The sequence below is a fragment of the Muntiacus reevesi genome, chromosome 2 (assembly GCF_963930625.1).
Source record: "Muntiacus reevesi chromosome 2, mMunRee1.1, whole genome shotgun sequence".
Taxonomy (NCBI): Eukaryota; Metazoa; Chordata; class Mammalia; order Artiodactyla; family Cervidae; genus Muntiacus; species Muntiacus reevesi.
This window is the reverse complement of record NC_089250.1, coordinates 115,022,280-115,049,270: the sequence shown is the minus strand read 5'-3', so window position 1 is coordinate 115,049,270 and position 26,991 is coordinate 115,022,280. Positions and strand designations below refer to the sequence as shown.

Here is a 26,991-nt window from a genome sequence, read left to right as displayed (position 1 = left end):
TAAAACTACAAGTAACTCAAATAATATGTTCCCACAATGGAAAATCCCACAACAATGAGAATCAACGATCTACAGCCATGTACCACAGCAAGAATGAATTTCAGACAAAAGATGCAAACTGAAAAGACTTGATATGGATTGAAAGTTATGTTGCTCCAAAATTCACATCTTGAAGCCACAGCCCCAATGTGATGGTATTTGGGAGGTTAAGAGTGGTTACATGAGGTCATGAGGGTGGAGCCTCCATGATTAGAGGAAGAGAGACTGGAGCTTGTGTTTTCTCTCTCTCTCTCTCTCTGCCATGTGAGAACACAGCAGAAAGGCAGCCACGTGCAAGCCAGGAAGACAGCCCTCACCAGAACCTGACCATGCTGGCACCCTGATTTCAAACTTCCAGCCTCCAGAAATGGGAGAAAATACATTTTGATTGTTCAGGCAACAAAAGCGATGGCATGTGGTAATGGCAGCCCAAGCTGACCAAGACAGAAAGAATACTCGGGCAGAAAAACTGTATCTAGCATCCAAACAAAAGTTACCAGATAAGCAAGAGGTAAAACAAAAACATGACCTATAAAAAGGAAAAACAAAATTAGTAACTGGAAAGAAGACAGGAATGAGAGAGATGGAATCAGCAAAGACTTTAAAACTGATACTGTAAATATGCTCAGATTTACAGGAAAACAAGCAAAGAGAGAAATAGAAAATAAGACTCAAATGGAACTATTAGAAACAGAAAAACCAACATTAGAAATGAAAAATTCACTAAATGGGTTTAACTTCCAGTTAGACACTACAGAAGATGAGTGAACTCAAAGAGAAAGCAATAGGAACCATCTAAATTAAATGATGGAGGGGGTAAAAAAAAAAAAACGAGCAGCATCTCAGTGACCTGTGGGACAACAAGGAATTCAAGGGGGGATGGGGTGTATATTAAAAGAAATAATAATTAAAGTCATCCCAAATTTGATGAAAAATATAAACCCACAAATCCAAAATGCACAATGAACTTCAAACAGAACACAAAAAAACACACCAGCACACATCATGATAAAATTGCTGGAACCCAGTAAAAAAGAGAAACTCCTGCAGTAAGCCAGGAAGGGAAAGAAAAGACACGTGGTATAAACAGTATACATTTACAAGACATTTAACCAAATGAAATGAAAACATCTCAAAATGTGTGGGATACAAAAAAACATGGAGCATCATCAAACACAGGCATACCTTGGACATATTTGGATTCAGTTCCAGACCACCACAATAAGACAAATCACACTAAATTGTTTGGTTTCCCAGTGCATATAAAGATTATCTTTATACTATACTGTAGTCTAATAAGCATGCAATAGCATTATGACTAAGAAAAAAATGTACATATCTTAATTTAAAAATAAGTTACTGCTATAACATGCTAACCATCATCTGAGCCTTCAGCAACTCATAATCTTTTTTACAATAGTGATTAATCACAGATCCCTATAACAAATACAATAATTAAAAAGTCTGAAATATTCCAAGATTACCAAAATGTGAGAAACATGAACTGAGCCATTGCTACTGGGAAAAATGGTGCTGACAGACTTGCTCGACTCAGGGTTGCCAGAAAACCTTTAATTTGTTAAAACTTCTGTGTCTGGGAAACACAATACAATGAGGTACTTACACTATAGGAAAGAAGAAAGATCTAAAATCAATGACCTAATCTTCTACCTCAAGAAGACAGAATAAGAACAGCATAATCCCAAAACACATAGAAGAGAGAAAATAATTTAAAAAAGAAATCCATGCAACAGGCTGGAGATGGATGGTGGTGATAGATGAAGTGCAACATGAATGCACTTAATACCACTGAACTGAGCACTTAAAAATAGTTATAATTCTAAGTTTTGTTACATAGGTTTTACCACAATTTTTAAATTAAAAAATTTTTTAACTTTTTTAAAGAAATTCATGAAATTAAAAAAACAAAAAACAGAGAAACATCCCCTAAATTAAAGGAAGCCAAATCCGAGGGTGAAATTTAATTTATAGTGACAGGAGGCAGATCAATAGTTCCTAAAGGCGGGGTGGGGAGAGAATGACTACAGAAAAGCACAAGGACCATTTCAGGAGTGACGGAAATCTTTGATATCTTTATTGTGGTGATGGTGATTATTCGGAGTATACAGCTGCCAACTCAGTGAACTGAACATCTGAAATGGGTATACGTTATTCTATTTACACCTCAATAGAGGTGATTTTTTAAAAACACATTTCTGGGAGGGGAAAGGCATAAACAAGGTGGGAGTAGCACACTCCCCCACAGATGACAAATCACCCCGTCAGACTGGGCCATGCTGACTATTTGGTGGAAGCAGAGTTACACACACCATCAGTTACTCAGACTTGACACCACCCTGTGAGCGTGTAATAATCACATGTCCCAGGCAATAATCACAGTACACATACTGCCCATCCTTGCAAATTCCTCCTGGTGGTCCCAGCCTCAGATGCGCCTGAACCAGTGAGATCAGGAGCTGAGGGCCTGCAAGGATCAGCCACTCCCAGTTGAAGTGGAGTCTATAATTAAGCAATCCTTGCCCTCTGTCTTGGCAAGCCAAAATATGGAAAAATACACACACAAACACATACCCGTGTGCACCAAAAGATAAGGCGATCTATTTCCTATGAACTGGGGCAGTCCTTCTGGTGAATATGACTATATAAATGTGTCAGGCCACTCAAAACAATGGATACACCTTCTGATCCATTTAATCTCACTCCTGGGAACCTATCCCAGCAAATAATTTCTCGTCCTTTCCCCAAAGGCAAGAATCTGTGTTACAAAAGCTAATCACTGCATCGTTATCTAGGATAGTAGAAAAATTGGAAACAACCTAAATGTCCAATAAGGGAATTTTCAAAAATATGATCAGGGAGTGTGTTTGACAACCTGGAATGTTCTATCCTAAGTGATGCTAGTACGAAAATGCAGACTGCAAGATGACAAAGATACTTTCACCAAGTGAAACTGTGAGTGACCGTAGACAGGAAAATGGAGCCTGTAGAAGGGAACACAGTAAAGCTGGGATGCCTTGTGTAGTTCCCTAGAATTTCCAAGCAAATACAAAAGTTCGGTATATAAAACTGGAAGAGGAAAAGGTACTACTTCTCAGCAGTGAAAGCAAAATACTCTACAAACATTATTAAAACACTAGATTTTTCCATTCTGATTGCATTAAACAACGAAGAAATGGAAGCAGAGAAACCACCTGCATGGGGATCAGGCCTTGGGGTCCAATATCACGTGGACAGAGTTCAGCTCAAATAAGGGCAATTCTCTAGTGGTTAGAATGATCCAGAGTCAACAGCCCATTGTAGGGTCAGACAAAGAGACCGTCCACCCACAGAGATGCCAAAAACAGGAGCGAGGGCAGGGAGCTGCTGTTAGGTCCTTCCACATTAGACTGGCCTTGCCTCTCTGGGGCAGGGTTAAGATTAGGGACTGTCCTGTTTTGCCTGGGGCAGGCCTGGGGCACATCTGTTGTTTCGGCAAAATTCTTAATAACCTCTCTTTCATTCTTAAAAGTTTCCCGACTTGGACCACAAATTACATGCTTACCCTACTCATGGGAGGAATCCGTTACTTTGAAGGAAGGGGCCTCAAGCCATGCTGGTCACAGAACACAAATGTCCATGTTTCTCACCCAGAAACAGGCTGCACAGGAGGCTCAGAGGCGAATTCCTGCATTTTACAAGCAAGGAAGCTGTGGCTCATGTCACTGAGAAGGCCCCAGGCAGAGGGCTCTCTGTGAAACACAGGCTGATCGTCTGTGCCTACAAGGGGCCTCAGTTCTACACTTTCAATCCATCTCTGAAACAGATCCAGGCAAGGGCTTCATCAGAACCTTTTTAGATTAAACTCAGTGTTTGTGCTAGTAAGTAGTCCTGGAGTTGCTGGCATCATCGGAATCATCCCTCATTGAGGATACACTCAGTAAAACCAGGGAAGCCCAAATCCTCTCCGGAATCGGGTGGGGTGAGAATGGACAAAGACAAAGGCTGTATGCCTCTCTCAGTTTCCCTTCCTCTGCAAGTCAAAGTGAGATATTTCAAGAATTTTAATCATAGTGAGGCTTCCCTGGTGGCTCAGTGGTAAAGAATCTGATTGCCAATGCAGGAGACATGGGTTCGGTCTCTGGTCCGGGAGGATCCCACATGCCACAGAGCAAGTAAGCCCGTGTGCCACAAATATGGAGCCTGTGAGCAGCTACTGAGCCCACATGCCCCAACTACTGAAGCCCTAGAGACCGTGCTCCTCATCAAGAGAGGCCACCGCAATGAGGGGTCTGCTCTCCGCAACCAAGAACAGCCCCCGCTTGCTGTAACCAAAGAAAAGCCCATGCAGCAATGAAGACCCGGCCCAGACAAAAATAAATAAATACATTTTTAAAAAGGAAACTTAATTGTAGTGAAGTACACATAATATAAAACTAACCATCTTAACCATTTTTAAGTAAGACTACTCAGTGGCATTAAGTACATTCACAGAATTGTCAAACCATCACCTCCATCCACAGATATCTTTCCATCTTGTAAAAGTGACACTGTCCCCATTCAACAATAACTTCCCACTCTCTCTTCCCCCAGTTCCTAGTTGCCACCATTCTACTTTCTATCTCTGACTACTCTATGTACCTCATATTAGTGGAATCATAGAGTGTTTGTCCTTTTGTGTCTGGCTCATTTCACTCGGCATAATGTCTCAAGGTTCACCCATGTGGGAGTACATGTAGGAATCTCCCTCATTTTTTAAGGCTGAGTAATATTCCATGGACGAGATGGTTGGATGGTATCGCCAATATACTGGACACGAGTTTGAGTAAACTCCAGGAGCTGGCGATGGACAGGGAGGCCTGGCGTGCTGCAGTCCACGGGGTCGCAAAGAGTCAAAGACGACTGTGTGACTGAACTGAACTGAAACTGAACACTCCATGGCATGCATAGACTACATTTTGCTTATCCATTCATCCTTCGGTAGACACCAGGGTGGCTTCTGCCTCTTAGCTATTGTGAATAATGCTACTATAAACAAGGGTGCTCAAACACCTCTTCAAAATCCTGCTTTCAATTCTTCTTGATATATGCCCAGAAGGAGAATGGCTGCATCATATCGTAAGTTTTTTCACTTCCGGAGGAACCATCATACTTTTTCTCCACAGCAGCTGCACCATTCTCACCAATGGTGCATAGGGATTCCAATCACTCTGCATCCTCGCCAACATTTGTTATGTTCTTGTTTTTAATAATTCACATTCTAAGGGGTGAGAAGTGGTATCTCATTGTGGTTTTGATTTGCATGTCCCTATGTCAAAGTGAGATTCTACCCTAGGAACAGGTCTAACACAACCAAGGAATGATTATAAATTTAAAAAACCAAAAGAAGGGTAAAAAATGTTAGTATCCTTAAAATGCTGTATTGGCAGCATTTACCTGACATCCCTGTGATGAAAACCCCATGAAGCCCAGCTCCATGCTCACCTAGTAAAACATGCAATTCAGAACAGACACAAATACTGGGGCATCCATGTTTCTTGCCTCCAGTAAGATTTTTCCACGGAAAAATCTTGGTCCTGAAGTTGGAAAGAGACAACTTAAAGAAGAGTACTATAGGTATTTACTATAAAGAATGTTACTATGAAAATAATTCTGGATGGGGCAACCTGCTAAATAAAACCTCTGCTTGTACCAGCACCTAGAACTGGTCAAAGAATCAACAAGTTGCTTCTTCATATTCAAACCCACCTACTGAGCCCAAGTCCACCATTCAGGCTATCATCCTGCTCCACTGCTCAGTGTTAATTCATCAAAATCAAACAAAAACTCTCTGCAAAACGATCCGGCAAAATAATCCAAGGTGGAAGAAGATATAAATTAAACAAGATCGGCTGAGTTGGTAACTTTTGAAGCCAGTTGATGGGAGCATGGTGGTGGTGGTGGGATGGGGTTGGGGAATGTTTCATTATATGGTTTTATTTTTGCATTTTCTCCATTTAAAAAAGAAAACTCCTCTGAGAAGGCATACCATTTTACACATTTTCAGCAACCTTGTGAAGCAGGCAGCAGGCAGGTGAGAGCAATTCATAAGGAAATTAGCTTAGGTGGGAGTCCAGACTGGCACACAGGAGCCCCCCATGTACCATGTACTTCTCGAAGGGCTCTACACCCCAGTTCTCAGACCTCACTCCACATTTCCAAACCCTGCACAGAAGACAGCAAATCTTTGCCTAGAACTCATCAGGGAGGGGCCAGGCAGCCTCCCCCTTTCATTTTCCCAACCAAGCTCTCAGTCCTTGTTTTCCTGACTGTTCCTTTTTGTTCCAACCCATTCTGCCCCAGTGGACACCAACTGAAAAATGATTAGCTCTCGACCACACACATTGCCAATTCTGCAAAACTCTGATAACACTGCAGCCCCCTTCAATAACCAAACTGACCTGCTACAATTCTGGACTTTACGAACTCTGCAATTTGAATTTGCTGCTACCAATGTATTATAGTGGGTAGGTTAGTAAAACTTCCCAACGGCAAAGAATCTGTTCTGATGAGGCTCTGAAGAAACGGAGATTCCCAGGCCCTAAGCCACAGTGGCTGCAGGAGAGTTTCACTCCAGATGCAAAAATCAGGATGAGAGTCAGAGGTCGAGATGTAAGGCCAACAAGCACAGCTGGCCAGCTGACTAATGGGTACAACAGCTGGGTGGACAAGGCCGAAAAGGTCAAACCACCTGTCTAAACCAGGTGACCCTGAACTGTGCATCTGGCCGGCAGGTGGGGACTCCAGGTGGGGCCAGAAGGCTCTACTCCAGACTACAGGTAGCGATGCAGGTCCGGACGTCACACATCTCAGGGAGGGCAGCCACAGCCCTCCCATTAGGAGGGGTCCACAGGAACCACCTCAAATGTTCAGCACTGCTCTACTACAGGGGCAATGAGGTGGTTGCTAACAAAAGGTTGTCTGGGACCAGAAAAGTCCTGGGGTAAACAGCCAAGTCACTGAATCCCACCCTGTTTCTCCAGGACAGAACCCCACCCCCCCCACCCCAGCCCAAAATTTGGCATAAATCATCAGGAGATGATGCTGGGAAAACAAGGGCGAAAGGCTGAGAAGTTGTGGTAAGTCTGCCTTATTGTCAAGCGTTCCAGTCCAAATAGGAAATGTCAAAATCCTCAGTAAAGGCAAATGTGGCATGATGACCACTCATCTCATCCCTCCTTCTCCATCTGGTCCCCCCCAACACTAGCTGCAGACCCAGACACCAGAAAGAGTGCGTATATTAAAGGGAGGTTTTAAAACGTCTCTGTATATGGTCATGTTGTCTTGTTCTCCTGTACAAAATCAATGCCTGCCTCTCTCTGAACCAATCCCACCAACATGCTCTGATATCTCTCTTAACCCCTTGACCATCTCCAGCTAGTATCCAATTTCTCTACTTTTCATTAAGGCAAGAGTCCTTGAAAGAACTGTCATGAGTCACTGGTCTCCACTCTCTCATGTCCCATTAGCTCCTGGGCCAACTCCAGGTGGGTTTCCACTCCCGGGCAGATCTGGTCAAGGTCACAACCTCCACCTTGTCAAAGTCAATGTCAATATTCTGTTCTCACCCCACTCCTGTCTACATGAAGGGCTTCCTCTCGAGACTTCCATGACACAAAAATCTCCTGGTCTTCCTTTGATCTCAGGCCACTCACTCACAGCCAACTTTGGAGTGGACTCTCCTCCTCAGTCCCACCTCTAGCATCCTCACCTTCATATTTAGACTCCTCCTCTCCTTCAATAATCTGGTCACCCTTTCCTCAGATGGTGGCCAAGACTTTCATTTCCAGGAAACTGACAACTCCATGTGTCTGCCTAGGGGATCATTTTAACTCTTCTGCCCCAAATTTCATCTCAGAACTTGGGACCACCACCCACCCCTTCACTCTTCAGAATCTTTCCAAAATCAGATGACACCATCCAATTTATAACCTACTAAGCATTATTAAAAGGAGCAGAAGGTAATTCCAGCTACTTACTGGGAACCATTGAGTCCTACATGACCTGGCTTCTTTGTGCCCATGTCCAAACCTCTGTCCCCTCTGCCCTGTACTCACTCAGATCCAGCCACATGGCATTCCTTTTGTTTCTTGCACATGCCAAACTCATTCCTGCCTCAGGACCTTTGCACATGTTGCTCTCCCTACCTAGTGCTTTCTTCCCAAGACCCCACATAGCTGTGTATTCATTAGTATTCAGGTCTCTGCCCACAATCCGTCTCTTCTGACTGTCCTTCCCAAGCACCCTGGCCAAGTGGCTTCTCCTTCCCTGCTCTGAGGCTCTTAAGCTAATACCTCTTCCAGTTGAACACCAACATCACAAGGGCAGGGCTTTACTACCCTTGTCCACCCTTATCTCTAGAAACCAGGACAGGGCCTGGCCCACAGTCCAGTGTGCACAAAGGACCTTACAGCTGATGTCTCATTGGGGCATTCCTGGAGTGTGGGTGGAGGGAAACTGACACACATCCGGGTCAGAGTTCCAAGCCTTCCTGAACCCCCAAGGCTGAAGAAAGGCACCTTGATCTGGTCTTTAATCACCTTGGCCTTCCCCATCACAGCACTTTATGGTCTATTTTATAATTTACTTGTTACTGGCTTCATGAGGGTAGGGCCCTGATTGCCACTTCATGGAGGGGCCAGGTAAACTCAAAGAAGAAGTTTACTTCTTACAGTTAACTAATTAAGGACAGGGAACATGGCTGCTCTCAGCCACTCACCCAGAAGACGATGTTGTAGCTGAAAAGGAGGTACTTGTACCAGCAGCTGACCTCGGCGTTAGAATATCTATAATAGTGCATCTTCTGAGAAGCAGGATCTGTGGAGAGAGGAAGAGTGATGAGATGGCAGGTTCAATTTTTCAAACCATCTTCCCAAAATCTGCTCCCCAAGGAATGAGCAAAGGCAAGATACAGAATCAGACTCCAGAAATTCCCAAATTGCCCCCTGTGTTTTTTCAGTAGTCCAGACATAGGTTTAATATCAATGCCAGCTATAGGTTAGACAAAAATCAGTGAAGTCAACTTTCCATAAACAGCCAAAAGAATAAGAGGAAAATTTTGAAAGAATGGAGAATGGCAATTTGTTAAAAAGTGTCTTGTGGACTTCTGCTGGGAACCTTCCCAAACATTTAGGTCATTCCCTCTTCACTGGGTATTTATTCCCCCACTTCACAACAGTGAAACAGGCGTTCAGAAAGGTCATGTGGCTTCCCCAACAGCAAGGCAAAAAGCACAGGGTTCAGGACCCCAACCAAGGCAACATGGGGGTGGAGACAGTGGTCCCCACAATCCACGTTCTTCCCACCCACCACTACCTGGGGCTAAGCAACCAGGAGTTGAGGGAACCAAACAAAGAAATGAGGGCTCGACTAGTCAGAGTTGAGTTTGGGAAGAAGAGATGAAAGAGCAAGTCTGGGCATGACCTAACAGTGGCCAGTCAGGAGAAGTCACATTTGTTCATCTAATATTTTCTGAGACAACCTCTCAAGCTCAGCCCTCAAGAGGTGAGGAAGGCGGAGCACCCTGGCCTGGATGGAGAGATCTTGTGAACCCACAGCAGCCAGTCTTCACCCCACTCCCCCTTCCCCTGCCTAACCTCCCACCCTCCAGGACCACTGTTTTGGCCTCCCTGGGCTACAGTAAAGCTTAATTATAGAACATTGAACTGCACAGGGTGAAGGGTGGGGCCACTCTCCTTTATCTGTGTCCTAAGCCTACAAAGGAGGGTGCACTCAAAAGGAGTGAACTCCGAGGGCCTGGTCCACCTGCACTGTGTTCATAAAACACAACGGCAACCGAGGGGGACCCTTAACTCCTCCACTATCCGCTGCTCCCAATAGTGGCTGAATGGTGGGGAAGGGGCCTCAAACTGACCCTTGGGGTAGGATCTGAGGCTCACTGGAAATGCTCACGCCTAGCCCCGGAACTCACCCTACTTCCCAGGGTGAGGAGAGGAACAAGAGGTAACCCAGGGCCTAGGGCAAAAACAAACAAGGCTACTCTAGCAGTGGGGAGACACCCCCACCCACGGCTGCCAGTAAGAGACCAGCTTCTGCGCCTTGCCACGGAGCAGCCACCACAGAATCCCTTCCTGCTGAGGCAGCCTTGGCGGCCTGACCTCTGGTCTGTAATGTTCTGAGAAAGTGCTGCCAGGCAGGCACATGAAACCACATCCCTCTGGAAACGGGTACTCTGACTGCTCCACCATCCTTCCCACAGAGCAGACCCAACCAACAGGCAGAGACTGGCCCCCACTGCCGACTGGCCCCCTCCCTCCCAGACGGACGGGAGTATGGCCAAGGCCCAGCTGGGAGTACCCAACCTGCCTGGCCTGAAACCAGCCAGGGAGGGGGCAGTGACCCAGCAGCCCATCCCCACCTCCCCGTCCCACCAGCAGAGCAGCATTTCTACAACACTCCCCTCCCGGAATGCATGTGAACACATGCGTAACATACCAAGGGAAGATACTGAACCCGAGGACACAGAGGACCTGAACAGCCTGGGTCACACAGGATGGCTGCAAGGAGATGAACAGGAACTCTTGGGCAGAGTCCTTCCTTCGGCCAATGACCTGACCCTGAGCAAGTGTCTGCCTCTCAGGGCCTCAGCGAAAATGGGGCCAATCCCTAAGGTCCCCAGAGACTCGGGAGGGCTGCTCAGGCACAATACCCTGAAGTTCAGGAATCCTAAAGGGTGCTCCTTGGAGTCATTTAACCTAACCATAGTAAGGAACTCTCCTCCAAGCTCTGAAGCAGTAAACAAAGCCAGGCTCCCTTCTTTCTCCTGGACCTTGGCTCCACAAAGACACCAGCTAATTAGCACTGGCCTGTATGCTTTCCATAGCATGGCAGACCTCATCCCTGCCCCCTAGCCCAGGGCCTCTGAAAAATGTTGACCCTGAGGTGACACACGGACTCTCCACGTGGAGATCCCTGATCTCCTTCTGCTCCGGCCAGGTACATGGGGAGAACATGGAATGGCCAGAGGGAGCTCCTTGACAGGCAGGCTGCAGGAAGCCAGTACTCTGAGTGTGGGTTCTCTGCAGGGGGCTGGTTTTCTCACCATCTGTTCCCCCCTCTTCCACTGGGCTCCCAGGGTCTCACCCCACAAAGACTCAACCAGGAAATAACTCTGCCTTTATAAATGTCAGGGTTCAAACCCAAAGAATCTCAACAACTGTGATATAAACCCCAAGCCTTCACTCCATGGTAACTTAAACACTCAGAACTATACTAGCCAGGTTCATGCTAGGAAATGATCAGAAATTAACACCCTAATCGTCCATGAGATGATGTATCACACTCAGATATGTCCCCTTACATGCCTGCCACTCACCCCCAGAACACTTGCTTGAACATTGCACCGTTTTTGTTGGACCAAAATAACCTTATGAGGTCTTAGGGTAGGGTGTTTTAATGACACTTATTTCCCCATTCCAACCCACAGAAGAGGAAACTGTTGAAGGGAAACAGTGCCGTTTAGTCTTTCTTCACCCACTTGTTTATTCCATCACAGGGGAAGAGAAGGCACTCAACTGACCAGGAGGTGGGGAGAGGGGTCCTACACCACACTTCATCAAAGGAGCAGCAAGGAAAAGCTGCCTCTTGCTCTTGACCCACCAGCTCTGTCCTGGGACCAGGGTGGGTAGAGAAGCAGGTCTTAAGCTTCAGCCAGAAGATCCAGGTCCCCACATAGGCAAGTTCTGAATTTAAATAGAAGGAGGTAACAGTGAGATTTGTTTGGACCCCAGCCTAGGCCACATCCTCCAACACAAAGCCTCGGGTTTGGGGCAGAATGAAGGCAATGAGCATCTGAGGTCTGGCTTGGCAGCTTCAGAACTTCAAGGAGGGAGAAAAGACTGATGACTGCCCCCCCACCAGCCTGAGGTGTTACCCACATTTCAAAGAACCCCAGAAGGTGACAAGGATGGTGGTGCTGAAACTAGAACCAGATCCGACCCAGAAGTCAGCCAAAGTGACTCCAGAGTGACTATGGTCCCTCACTTCTCACCATAGTTGCTAACCAGAGCAGAGTCACATCAGAGGAAGGCAAAATTCAGCTCTCTACCAGCTAATGAATTCAATCAACACCAAAAGCATTTACCCTAAAATACATACACAGATGAAAAATTCTGCTTCTTAACAGAAGGTAAATAAATTTTCACAGCTACTAATGACCACCACAACTGAAAACTCTCCAAAAGCTATGCTGTGTTTTCTGCAGAGAAAACAATTATTTAATTCCAAGTCCTCAAACTGTCTCAACTCCAAAAGTTATTATAACAGAATAAAGCATTTACATGGCAAGTAGGAAGCACTGTGTTTGTCCAGACATCAACTTCTTAAAACAAGGGGGAAAGTCAGAATTATTTAAGTGTTAAGACAGCTGGTTAGCAATCTGAGAGGAATTGAATAATACACTAAAGTCAATCTAAATAGTAAACACACACACACACACACACACACACACGCAAGAACAGGGTATCCACATTTAAGCTAACCGAGGTACAAAATCATCAATATAAAACAGATATGCTTCTAAATTCCCATATAACAATTAAAAGTAACATAAAATTAAGTGATAAATTATCTGCAGCTGTAGTGATTATCACAAAGGGTAAATACTATGTCCAACACATAGAAATTCATACTTAACAAAAGACTCTGATTTTAGACCAAAGGACAAAGGATATGGGCATTATACTAAACTGAAGACTAAAACAATTCCTGGATGGAAAACTATTCAGTCACTGGAAATGAAATTAAAGACAACTCACTGATAGTGTTTTACACATTTTAGCAAAATCACCACCACTATTGTTGGCAATCCCATGGTGAGGCTGTTGCATTCATACCTTGCTGGGAGTGGAATAAGCTGTTACTACCCTTTGGTAAGCAATACAGTTACAAACATTCAAATTAAAAAAAAAAGAGAGAGAGAGGGAAGTCCTACCATTAATCCAATAAACTCATGACTCAGAGTTTGCCTCAAGGAAAGAAACCAAAAGAAGAAAAAGAATATGAGTTAAACATTTAAAATCTAAATATCCTAGCTTGCAATTATGAAACAATTTGTAAGCATGCGGTTAAAGGTCAAAATGGAAGCTAAAACCATGAAAATGGCTTTGTGGGTTGGTAGGCTTACAAGTGATTTTCTAAAAAGGCTTCTATTGTGGCACTTACCATGACCAGCTTTGTCCTAAAATGTAAACTGTGGCCACTGCTGGTGGAGGATGCTGACCCCACAAGTGTGATGACCTCTGCAATCACTGTAAATAGGGCTCGTCTACTTTGGGATTATATTAATTTGTAAGATTGTTTCCTCCTCCATCTCTCTGCTTTATTTAATGAAAAAGGTAGTACATGCTGAACTGTAAAATACTTAAGACAATTCAGAAGTGTACAAAGAGAACTGGCAATGAGAAGCCAATGACAATGGCTTTCAAATTTTTTACGATGCCCCACAGTAAGAAGCTCTTCAGTATTCTTGCCTGGAGAGTCCCATGGACGGAGGAGCCTGGCGGGCTACAGTCCACAGGGTCGCAGAGAGTCAAACACAGCTGAAGCAACTTGGTACACACAAGAAGCACAGTGAACAATCAATCCAGTGCACACATACTCCCATGCACATCTGAGCTCTGTGAAACAATACTTGCCCTTATCACAGGCCACATGTTCTAGATTTGCTATTTTCATTTTTTTCAAAATTATTCCTGAACATATCCCTGCAAGAATCAATGATTGTAAATTCTGTGTTGAGAAAAAAACAAACAAACAAAAACAGATCCTTGGCCCCAAGGTCCCAGTCCCTTTCCAGGGCCTCCCTTAACTTCTGGCTGGTCTTGATGTAAACATTCCAAATGTCTTAGAAAATTCAGTACACGCCATGATTGTATTACTATTCCCTGGTTTTTCATTGTTAGGTGTTACCTCTCCACTTCCTGCCCCGGAAGACGAAAATGTAACTCTACTCCTGTACATGCCACCTGTCCCAAACCACTCCCCTCACACTCGTTTCCCATATCTCCACTCCAATCACACCCATGGCGACACTAATTTTCAGAGTCTACATTATTAGGACCACGTGAGTCATCACAGCGAGCCATGTAAGCCACGATTACTTTTCCTAGACAACTTTTTGCTCTCTAGAGTTAATAATTCTCATTTTTTCTGTTTAATTTTTTATGAATTTATTAATATTCAATCCCAAATTCAATTCAATTGTCAGTTGTCCAAATCTCCTCTCAATAAGTTCACTCACATCAGATGTTCTATTTCTAGTTCTTCTTCCAGAAGAAATTTCTCCTGGAACCTTCTGAGCTACTTTAATCTGGACTGGTGCCCAGAAATCCCTTGGCCTCATTTGGGATACAGCCTATGAAAGAGTCAGTCTTTGCTCACCTTTGTGGAAGAAATCTTCAAGGCAAAAGGAAAAATTTTCAGACCCTGTATGTCTGAAAACATCTTTATTTTACCTTCATTTGTGAATAAACGTTTGGCTGTGTATAGAATTCTAGGTTGGGAGTCATTTCCACTGAGAACACTAAAGGCAGTGCCTTTACATTCTTCTACATTCCATTCTTCTACATTTACATTCTTCTACATTCCAGGGTATTGCGAAGTCTGAAACCACTCAGATTCCTGATTTTGTATTAACCTAGCTGTTTCTCTCTGTAAACTTGTAGGACCATCCCTTTCTTCCCAGCACACTAACATTTTTAATGCTTTAACTGGTCAGGGTACTGGCCATACTCAGCTCAACATTTGATGAGTCCATCTGATATGGAAACCTGTATCCTTATAGGAAATTTTTTTCTGGTTGATTTTCCCACTTGCATTTTTCTCTGCAACTCCTATTAATGGATAAGGGAACCTGAGCTGATTCTTTAAACACCTTACATCTTCTGCTCTATTATCCATCTCTTCTTCATCTTTCTTGTCTATTTTCCCGAAAACTCTTTCAAATTTATAATTATTCTAATGATTTGATATTTTTGCTCTGCCCTTATTCTTTAAAAATTTTAATATTTTTTTTTGTTTTCTAAATGTTCCTTTTGTATAATATCCTATTCCTATTTCATAGGTACTTCTTTTATCTCTCTGAGAAAATGTCTAATTTTTTTTCAAAATATTCTCCAAGTAGAATATTTATCTCAAGTTGCTCCCCTGCCCCATTTGTTTTGCTTCTTTTCACATTAGGTACTTTCTTCAGGCATTAGCAATCATTAGTAATCCTCATGACTAAAAGTAAATGCCTAAGAATTGACTAGAAGCCCTGAGTCCCTGGGCAGGTGAGTTTCTGTGCAGGGCGATCTGGCTGGCCCATCTGCTAGAAAGTCCCTGTTGTCAGCATCTTTAGTTCTTTCCTTTTAGGTTGGTCAGGTTCCTCAATGAGGACTCTTAATCTCCTGCTTGGAAGGTAAAGGGCTGGCTGTCAGAGTTCTAGAAGCCAAGTGGGATAGAAGGCTGGGGAATGGAGATGTTCTTCATATGAACTACTAAGAACAACTGGAATCTCCCAGGCCCTTGGTTTCTCCTTCAGTAGAAGGAATCTCCAATGTCCTGCTAAAGGGAAGAGGCAGTCACCAAGCAACATGGAGAAAGGAAAGGGGTTTAACCACATGAACTGCCTTCAAACAGTTCTTATACTTAGCCACCTCTGAGGCTCCTCCCCTTCAAGTCACCCTAAAACAATAATATGGTGACACCAATTCCTACATTTCAAAGTGGGTCACTCACCCATCTAATTCCTGATTTGCACATTTTTTCTTGCTTTTGTTTTCTTTGCCATTCTCCATGTCCTTGTAGAGTGATTCCTTTTTGAAAATTCCCTTTATCTTAACTTTTGTGGGGTTTTAGGATAAAGTAAAATTAGGCGTGCTCACTCAATACACAGATCTCTGGGAAGACTTCAAAAATATCTTAGTTGCCATCTTTTTACTGAGCAAAGTTAAAAAAAAAACAGGAAGTATAATTTATAACCATATAAAAGGACAAATGAGATTTTGCGGATGTAATCAAGATGAATAATCAATTTACTTAAAATAGGGAAACTATCTGAGTGGGTCCAATGTAATTAGATGAGCCCTTAAAAGCAGAGCTTTCTCCCAGCTGAGGGCAGAAGTAGTCATATTCCAAGTATGAGAAGGATGCAATGCATTGTTGCTGGATCTAAGACAGAGGAGCTACCTGCAAAGAGCAGAGAGAAGTTCCAGCAGTTCAGGGGAGCCCTGGCTGACAGTTAACAAGGAAACACAGCCTCAGTTCTAAAACAAACAACAAGGAACTAAATTCTGCCCCAAATCCTCCCTCCAGGAATGAATATAGCCCTGCCAACCCCTTGATTTGGGCCATGTGAGAGCCCCAAGCAAAGAACCCAGTAGAACTGTGCTGACCTGACAACACCATCCACCCATATCCTGAGCTAAAACTCTACCAAGTTATTCTGCTGGCTCCTCCCTGCCTCATTGTCCAAACTTGGCCACTGACCAAGATTCAACCTTTCCACCTGAACTTTGAGGCTCCCAGTACTTGTATCTGCCCACAGGCCGATCCCCAGGAAGGGCAGCCATATTCCCAACAGAGTTGGGGGCCCTGCTGCACCTCCAAACAGCGCACCATAGGCCTTCAACTTTCCAGGTCCTCAAAGCCCACTGTGTACTGGGGAACATTCACAGGTCAAGGAACAGGGAAGCCCAAGGTGAGAGGTCTAGGAAGAGACAGGTGACTTTCAAGGGAAATGGGTAAACGGGATGGTCATAAAGGCAGGCCAGTAGGCTGCCTCACTGCCCAAGAGAATCTCACACACAGGAAGGATGTCACGTCGTGCCTCAGCCTAGGGGCACTATCACGCTTAGAGGGGAAAGAGGGCCTCAAGTCCACAGACTCCCCACTCGGTTCCGACTCACCCTCAGAGTCAGAAGTGTCTAAGTCCTACTCTAACCCACACCCCTTAGGACCAACTCTCCACACTCAGGGTCTGCCACAAACGGTGCAAAAATGGACATGGCAGCAGCAACTACCACAGGGGTCCGGAAGTTTGACTCTTCACCATGGGAAAACACAACAAAGTCAGCCGGGAGTTAGGCTGGGCCCCTCAAGCCCCTACCCCCCACCCCCCACCGTCCCTCATCACCAGGTGACAAGCCCTGCCACACAGGTGTGGGGGAAGGGAGGTTCTGAGCTCAGAGACTCTCAGGCCCTCAACTGCCGGACCTGGGAAGGCCTCCAGGTGGAAGTCCAGGAACACCTGGGCTGCCAGCTCTGAGCCCCACCGGGCTCTCCAATGGGCCTGGGATTCTAAGAGCTTGGCTTCCTGTCTGAAACTCTGTTTTTAACCAACACTGCATTATGAGCTTCCACCACCAAAACCCCACAACCCCCAGACCTGCTGAGTCTGAGGAGCACCAAGGGGCCCCTCGCTGATCTGGGGAAGAGACATCTGTCTCCCTCAGTGCTGACATCAGGAAAGAAGCCAAGGGACGGAGGGACGAGGGACAGAGGAAGCAGAGAGGCGAGGACTCAGCGGGAGACATGCTGGGCCTTGAATGGAGGTCACCTAATCCAGTGATTTTCAAACTTACTATTTTTATTACTTTTTAAGCTACAGGAGCTTTTGTACAAAGAGACTCTGACCCAGAAACCCAGCATGAGGTGTGCAGAGCAGTTCTCTTTAAGTGGCTGGGGGAAGGAGAGACATACACGCTTGAAAATGATGGGTCTGGCCCAGCTGATCCCAAATTCCACAGAACAGGGGAATCACTCAAGGAGCTTTTTCCAAACTGCACATGGAGACTCATTCAGTAGTGAATGTGACAGACCTGGAAAGCCACATTTTTAAGACCTGTCCTTCACAGCACACAGTTTGAAGGGACTCCCCACTGGCCCAATCTGCAACTATGTGTGCATCAGAATAAATAATATTAATGCATTTTAACTCACTGGATAAAGTTGGAACCCATGAGTCCATTCTAATACATATAAATGGACAAATATAAATGGAGGAGAAGGGAAAGTTCTTTACAGCAGAAGGATAAATGTAAAAATTCATGTCATTAAATCATCACCATTCAGTAACCATAGAATTTGAGGTTGGGGAATTCCAGAATGCAGAAATAACTGATAATGGGTTCTTTAAGTCTGTTCTGGCTATTATAACAAAATACCAGACTGGACCAAACTGACAGACCAGGCAGCTTCTAAAGTACAGAAGTTTATTCCTTATAGTTCTGAAGGCTAGGAAGTCTAAGATTAAGGCACCGACAGGGTGGGGTGAAAGCCTCATCCTAATTCAAAGCTGGCACTTCTTCACTGCGTCCTTACATGGTGGAGCAGCAAGGGAGCTCTGAGGGGTCTCTTGTAAGGGCACTAATCCTATTCTTGAGGACTCCACCCCCATGACCTAAGCTCCGCCCAAAGGTTCCGAGTCCTAACATCATCAAGCCAGGCACCAGACAGAGTTTCAATATGTGAATGGGCGGGGTGGGGGAAACACACAAAAACATTTAGACCATAACAGGCTCTAAAACTAGTCAATGAAAGTTTGATTAGAAACATCATGTTTACATGGTCTCAAAGTATCTCCCCATAGAACACTTATTAATTACAAAGAGCATGATAGTAGCTTAGCAGTGGAGAAACCCTGCAGATATCACCTTTAACGGAATGACCACCACTGTCATCACCAGCAATGAGTCAAGCCAACGGCTGTCCCTCCTGACAGGATGCACTGAGGACAAGTCATTTCTGTGGTGTTCCTGGCGAAAATGCATAACCTGAGTCTTATCTTGAGGAATGATCGAAAAACAAACAAAACAAATGCAGGAAGAGTTTACAAAATTAACTTGCCTCAAGTAAAATGTAGAAGTTGTGGCCATGTTTCTTTAAAAAAAGAAAAGAAAAGAAAACATTTGGGCAACAAACAATCCTGGGGCCCAAAGAGAGATCTTGAAAATGATACATCAGGCAAGTCATGCCTCACCTGCCTGCCCACACAGGTGAGAGAGGGCCGGGTCACCCACAGCTGCTGCCGTTTTACCTCACAAAGGACTGTGCGGAAGGAGGCCTGGCACCGTGCTGGCCTCCCAGGGGCCTTCCCTCTGCCACTGAATGTGAAACCACCTGTTTAAATGAGAATGGGGAGCCCTGAGCCCAGACAACCACAGCAGGCCTGTTTCTGAAAACCCTATGTATACATGAAATGTCTACATTCACAAGCAGATGCACACAAGATGTGGTAATCCGGGCCCAGTTTAAAGTGACATCTCCAACATGAACCCTACATGCGATGATCTCTGGACCTCAGGACCCAGGGGACTGGGCCTTTTGTCCACCCTGAGGTTCTCCACAAAGGGCTTGAGGCAAGACCACAGTCACGAATGAATGAAGCCAAGTGTCCGGCAACCCTTGAGTGTACTAACTCGCTCTGCGAGTCCCTGGGGGGAAAGGCTTTTACTGTGGGAGATGAACACCTCGGGACCTGTTTCTACATGTCCTGGCTGCTGCTGCTGCTGCCAGGCACCTAGAGTGGGGCTGTGGAGATCGAGAACTCAAGTGAGACCTGTACCTGACGGAAGGGGCTCAGGACACGCTTCCCTCTGCTAAATGCTGTCATGTAGGTGCAGGAGGGCAGGACGGGGCCCAGGAAGGGAGGAGGCAGCGGGAAGCTGGTCAGGAAATGTTCCCTAGAGCAGCAGCTTTAACCACTACAAGCCAGCCTGGTGGCAGCCAGGAGTCTCAACAGAGCTCTGGGTCAGGCCCTGTGGATGGCACCAAGGCACAAGCACTCGGGGGGCACCCCCTAATCCTGCCCAGAGCTGACAAGGCTCGCCAAGCTCTGAGCAAGGCTGCCAAGCCAGGGCAGGGCCTGGCTCCTGGCCTCTGAGCAAGGCAAAGAGCCTGGGGTCAATCTCACAGAGGGAAGAAAGCAAACTTTCCCAACAAGCTATAAAATGTGAAGCCTACTGGACAAAAATACGCAAAATGAAATGCGTTGAAAATGTAGAAGAGAAGAGGAATAAGCAGGGAGGGGAAGGGAGAAGCAGATTTTTTTTTTTTAAAAACACAAATCAATGATCGGACTCTAATGAAAAAAGCTGAGAAAACTCTGCAAAGAGATTAGATTAGTACCTAAAACAGTTCCAGACAGCCAGGGGCATCCCCAGGCTTGGGGCCCCACACTCACCCCCAGAGGCCCTCCACCCACCTCTACCTAAAGGCAGGGGGAGGGCAGGCCATCTTAGCGAAATCAGGAAAACCATTTCAAGCATTTTTCCTGCTAAAAAAAATACTACAACAAAATAAACTTACAGTCCGTCTTCTGGACTATTTATTTGAACGTCAACATACACCAAAAATCTTTTTATAGAATGCTTCATGTGTCTACAAAAAGCAAACAATATTTACAACCTGATTCTGATCTCCTTGTCGCCCAGCTGGGATGGATGGGGTGGGGCAAGTGGCACCAGATGGCCAAGGGAGGCTCTTAGCCCCCTTTTACAAAGAAGGGCTCCAATTACCTCCTCGGCCCGGTGCCCCAGAGTTGACCTCGCTGACAAGCTTGGAGGAGGCACCCGCAGCTGCCAGCTCAGGCGGCTTCCATGGTTCCCAGGCCCACCTCCCAGACACCCCCAGTGCCCAGGGCTACCTGCTGCGATCTTCGTGTCCCAGAGACAGAGCTGCCAGACCCCTTTAAAGTCGGCAATTTTAAGCAGGGCAGGAGGGTGAAGACAGCTAAACCACAAAAGAGAGAAAACAGTCTTGAAGGTGGGGCAGGGCAGGATGGAGGTGTCTGAGACAGAGCCTCTCAAACTTGAAAGTGCATGCAAATCACCCGGGAATCTTGTTAAATGCAGATTTTGCTTCAGCTGCTGTGGGGTGAGTCGGCAGGGCAACAGGCTCCCAGGTGTTGCCAGCCCGGCCCACTGACAGGCCTGCGGGCAATACTCTGAACCGTGAGGGTGTAAGAGGCCTTGAGTGAGGCCTTGAGTGAAAAACAAACAGCGCTGACGGAGCGAAAGGACCTTTAGGGCAAGTGACAGGGGCAAGCTCACCCATCTTAACTAGGGATGTCATCAGCATTCTTGGAGGGATGTTTTAACTGTGGAATTTATTTGGTATTTTAGTGCATCCTCACAGGTTATTTTGATTCCCATTTCACAGCTGTGGAAGCTACTCTAACCAAATGTTTATCAAAGCTGGGCTCCCTGCCCCTTGGATGTCTTCCAAGAGCACAGGCCTCCTGTGACTCAGGGCAGGGCAGAAGCACAAAGCCCAGAGCTGTGACAAGGAGGCCAATCCCAGCCCAGCAGACAAAGACAGGAAAGCCAGGGAAGACAGGAGGGCCCCCCAGGGGGTAGAGGTTGGGTGGGGAAAGGCAGATGAAGGGCCAGAAACCCATTTTTCCTCCTGGAATTTTTAACAAAATAGAGACAAAATGTAACCTCAGCCTCCTACCCCCTACTCCCCTAACTCCCATCCCCACCTCCCAGAACTAAAGAGGATATTTAAATACAGAGGGTATCTCTGTCTTATAAGTTTTATTTCTACTTTTAACAGCCTGGCCTCATTTTGGCAGGACATAAACAGCCTTCATTCCCCCCTCCCAGGTTTACCAGAGACCGAGTGTGGTACGTCCAAGAAAAGGGTCAATGCTATTGTCTAAGGCAGGACTGTCTGTCTGAGTGGGTTCCCAATGCCACACTCAGCCCCAAGGGCTGCCGTGTGCTTTTGGGCTCACGGTGGGTGGGTTTCCCTGTGAAAACCACAGACATCTGGGGAGATCATCATCGCCACTATCAGCCCCTCAAGAACCTGAGGGAAAAAAAACCCTGGGAAGAGATACCGTCCGTTAACCCCGTCCAATGATATTTCTCCCAAAAAATACCCAGAGTTGGCGAGAGGGGCTCAGTGTAGTGAATGAGCATTTTGGACTTAGGTTCATAGAACTCAAAAAGAGTCACGGTTCAAAAATAACCAAAGTTCATCTGAGTAACCTTTCCATCTTCCAGAGAACTTTGCCCATGGAAATGAGTGACCGAGGTCACCCGGAAGGCCAGCAGCACAGCTGGGACAGAACGCTTCACCTTACCTCCCTGCGCTTTTCCGGAACAGCATGCTGCCTCACTCATGGCCTTTCCCACCCTCATTTGGGCCCAACTACCCTAAACACTGGGCTTCCCTGATGGCTCAGCAGTAAAGAATCCGTCTGCCAATGCAGGAGACAGGGAGTTGATTCCTGGTTTGGGAAGATCCACTGGAGAAGCAAAAGGCAACCCACTCCAGTATTCTTGCCTGGAGAATTCCATGGACAGAGGAGCCTTGTGGGCTACAGTTCATAGGGTCACAAAAGAGATGGACATAACTTAGCGACAGAACAACAGCAAACAAAAAACCCTAAAAGGTGCGTCTGTGTTTCAACATATATGACAGCGAACCTAGCTCTTTTTATTGGGTCTGGTTCAACATTTGCTGCAATAAGGGCACTCCAAGGAGGCAACCCAATCCAGGTCTGGGACCTGCTTCCTAATATATAAGGTTGGCTGATAAAGAGTCAGATAAGACAGCCAGGCTGATCTCAAGATGGATGGGTTTTGGAAAGATAAAATAAAATGTTAAACACAGAAAGCAGTGAGAGCTCAGGAGTTCTCATACCAAACAACTCTATGTCTAAGGCAGGGGGACAATTACAGACTTCGGCTGCAGTTAAGAAAGTTGGAGATTTGTGAGCTGGGGCAGGCACACTTTCAGAAAGAGTAACCCTCCTTCCAGAGTAACCCCCAGCTTGGGCTGTGACCTCACACTGGGTAAAATCAGACCCCCCAGGAGGAAGCTCAATTTGCCTACCAAAAACTGAGGATAAGAGATATTCAGTTGCAAAGGGACAGGGGATGATGGGTGTGTTTGTGTGTGTGGGTGTGGGTGTGGATGATGGGTGTGTTTGTGTGTGTGGGTGTGGGTGGCACGTGCTCTGTGTGTGTGTGTGTGTGTGTGGCGCGTGCACGATATGTCATGTCCAACTCTTGCGGCCCCCGCCAGGCTCCTCTGTCCGTGGAATTTTCCAGGCAAGAATACTGAATACCACATAGAGACCCTTCAAAAGAAAAAAAAAAAAAACCCAAAAAATAAAAATCACTGTTTTCTCAACTACCCCTGCCACTAAATGCTAAGTTTGTCCTGACTTGACTCTTTCATGCAGAAGGACCAGGAGGTAAAGGAAGATCACATTTTGCACTTGGGAGTAGCTTTTTCTGCCAAAGATCAGAAGGACAGTGCTCCCAAAGGCGTCCGTGAATTCAGTCCTTCTTCTCTCACACATCTTCAGTGGCACAAACAGGCGAGCCCTTTCTCTGTCCCCACTGTACAAGCCAGCAGCACTGTGATCCAATAAGATGGCAAGACCCTCTTTAAACAAAGAGAAATCCCAGCACCACTGGGGAGCCGGGGGTCCAGCTGGGGGAAGTGACGGTACAGCAAGCAGACCGCACAGCATCGGCTCAGTGGGGAGATTCATGTCATAAGGGCTTCCGCTGGTGCTGTGTGCCCGCTGCCTGCTGCCTGCCCAGCCTGCCACCGCCTGCCTGAGATTCAAGAGCCCGGAGATGGCAGAACAAAGAAAAATGGCTGTGGCTCAGGCAGCGAGGAGGCTGCAGGCCGGCCGGCCAGCCAGCAGGCTTTTCTGCAGCTGAGTACTCCAGCCAGGCACAGGGACACCGGGCGCTGGGGTACAAAGGAAAGTGGGTGCCTAAGACTGACAGCTACCCAGGCACACGCCTGGCCCCCACCCAAGGATGCAGCTGGGCCGAGAGAACTCAAGTAGAAACCCACTCCCAGAGGCAGTGGGCAGGTGGCTGGGCATCCCCACTCCTTGCCCAGATGCTCAGCACTCTTACCCAGGGAGGTTCCAGGCAGAACCTGGGGACTTGAGAGGGAGGAAGGGGAGTCTTGACAGAGGTACCCAAAGGGCAGGATCCTTCCAGACTTCTGGCGATGGGGAGTGCTGAGAGAGGGCAGGGTCGGGCTAGGCAGCTCACCCAGCATCAGAGAACAGGAGAGGGGCCCTGGAGTGGCTAAGATCTATTCACCAAAGGACTTCTATTAAGCATAATGGGCTCCCACTGCCAGGAACAATAGCTGCACTGGCCACCCCCTCTCCTCCTCCACTCCCCTCCCCCCAAAATTGTCCACAATGGGAGGCAGCAGGAAACCGGGCAGAGCCCATGAATAGTTCCACTGTCAGGCTCCAGGCCCCACCTCCTCAGCCCCACAGGTCAGCCTTAGCTGCCACCCAGCCACAATAGAAACTTGTATGCCGCCAAGCTCCAGGCCCCATACAATAGAGCTGTGGGCATGGGAAGCTGTGGACTTCTCACGGGGCGGCATGTAAGGGCAATGGTGGGAGAGACAGGGCAGAGACACAGGCCTCAGACTCACCAGGACAGGGTCATACTGAGCACATGGCTTTTTAGGGGAGCTATCTGCCAGCCAGTCCTAAAATCTCCTCCCTTATTGCCCTGTCCTGTCTAGGCATGAGGTCGCCAGAGCCAGACAGGGGAATATTATGGTCATTTCAGGGACACACGGTGGCCACAGGGGTGGAGAAACTGCCAGAGCACTCCCAGGACCCCCAGAAGGATTCCCAGTAGACATGAACCCTCAAACCCACCCTAGGAAGAAAACCTCACCTGCCCTCACCCCCTGCATCTACTCTTCAAGGAAGCTGCCTGCTCAAAACAGAAAAACTCATCTATTATTTACACCAGGTGCCTTCTAGACCAGCTTTTAAAATCACAAGGTGGCAGTCCTCTCCAGAGCAACCTGAAGTTGCACAAAGCCAGGCAGGGCTGCTGGGCAGGTAGGAGATGGGGGATCTCAGGGCAGCGGATGGTCTAGTGAGACCTGGACAAGTGGCTTCACACCAACCCCTGAAACCTAAGGAGGATCTTTTCCTCTAAAAACTGATTCCCAGCTCCTTGTTTGTTTCTCCAAGACTCCAGGCTTCATACCGGGCTCAATTCCTGCAAACTCCTGGGGTCACTCAAGCCCACGTATGAGAAGTTCCCCACTCCCGGCCTCCCCAGACCCTCCCCGGCACTGACTGCCTCTTCCCACTCTTATAATCACACTTTTGGGTGCACAGGCTGCATGGCCCAGGGGGCACACCCAAAGGCTACACACACCAGGGGCTCCAGAGGCAGGCTGACCTGAGCTGAAATGCTCAGACCACATGGGAACGAGCCGGCAGCACAGCCCCTCCAGCTCTAGGGTCTGACGGCATAAACGCAAGATCCTTCCACAAGGAAAACTCAGAAATGTTCATTCTCCCTCTTGGAATCAAAATGACATGTTTCTTTTCTGGTCAAGCACCCTATGACTGGATTCCCCATCTAGCCATCACTACAACAGACCTCTGAGCGTGTACATGCAAGGCATTCCTGCAGCATGGCTTGTAGCAGCAAACGCTGACAGCAACCTCAGTGTCCATCCATAGAGGGCTGATAAAGTGAACCATGATTGACCACACAGAGGAATAGCATGCCACTGTTAGAAAGAATGGCCTGAACTGCGTGTGCTGAAATCGAACAATCCCAAGATAAACTTGAGGGTAGAAATCGGAACACCGTTAGGTGTGTACAGCTTGGGGACAAACAAGAGGAGGGCAGACACGCTCCACTAGGCACCCAACATCTGGTGATGCTTATTTGGCCTCAGGGGAGCAGAAGTGAAGGAGTCAGGGGTGGAAACATTAATTTTCACTACATATCCTATCTTTGAAACAAATATGTATTTTTAAAAATAAAACATGTATTTTTAAAAATAAAAAAAGTTAAAACTGAATTGACATTTAAAACCCCTTGTTTATAGCACAAAAAATTTGGCTTGTAGCTCTCTGCAGGCGGTTCCCTAGAACAAGAAGCGGCTGGGGGGTGGGTGGGGGAGGGGTGTCAGTCTTTGAAATAAAGACAGACATACCAACTCACAGAGCTCCCCGCTCACAAGTCCTCCCCAGGTCCCAAAATAGAAAGTCTTCCTAGGAAGACCAAGAGTGGATTCTGACCAAGGCAGAAGGGAAACCTAAGTTATTCCATACAGAGGACCATCTGTAGCCAGGTCCACTCAGTCTGTGATGAGGCTGTAAGACCCCCAGGATCAGTGGGTGCTGAGTCACAGGCATCCCAGGCCTAGGCAGGGACTCTTCTCAGGGCCCACCCCAATCATCAGTGAGGCTCAAGGTCCTCGTGTTACGAACCCATCCCAATTTTAGCAACTGAAGAAAGCTGTTTCAACAGATTTCTAGGCCTGGCCCAACTCCAAGGACAGGCTAAAAACAGTTTTTCCAAAATCCCAGCTCTAAACTCCAATCCCTTAACCACTAAACTCCCTGCACCTTTCAGGAAATGCAAGCTGCAAAATGGAGCTGTGAGATGGGTGTGCACACTTGCTCCTTACTAAAGGGATACATACATGTTGTTTAAAAGCCTACTTTAACTGACACATCAATAAATACTCTGCACTCAGAAGCACTGATGTATTTCCTCCGAGTGATTTTCCCCCTAAGGGACAACAGAATAACTATCTCAGTCTCTCTCCGGCTTCTGAGGGGTATGACACAATGCCTATTAGAACCAGGATGGGCCAGACCATTGGAGTGAGGCCACTTAGAAGGCAGGGAGTGAGTGCTTCCTGTATGGAGCTGTCTCTACCTAGCAGAGGTCCCCTGCTCCACCCCCAGCCCACCACAAAGATCCCCTAAGGACTTGCAGAGTGCCCAGGCCACAGAGAAAGGTAGCTAGACATGGCAGAAGTATAAGTTTGACTCCCCTACTCTGTAAGAGGCTTTCTGGTGAGTGTTCAATGTTCAACAGGGAGACTGGAAATAAAGGTGTACAAATGAGACTTCATGACAAGCAGAATCACGCA

General features: G+C 46.6%; 1 protein-coding gene across 1 annotated transcript in view; it reads right to left on the bottom strand.

The window, feature by feature from the left end:
• The window catches only part of TSPAN14 (tetraspanin 14), a 53,066-nt gene that overhangs the window by 18,295 nt on the left and 7,780 nt on the right, over window positions 1–26,991 (bottom strand). The window contains exon 2 of the mRNA XM_065922723.1: window positions 8,795–8,892. Within this exon, the coding sequence (XP_065778795.1) occupies window positions 8,795–8,875 (81 nt within the window). The 5' untranslated portion in view covers window positions 8,876–8,892. The remainder of the gene's footprint in view (window positions 1–8,794; window positions 8,893–26,991) is intronic.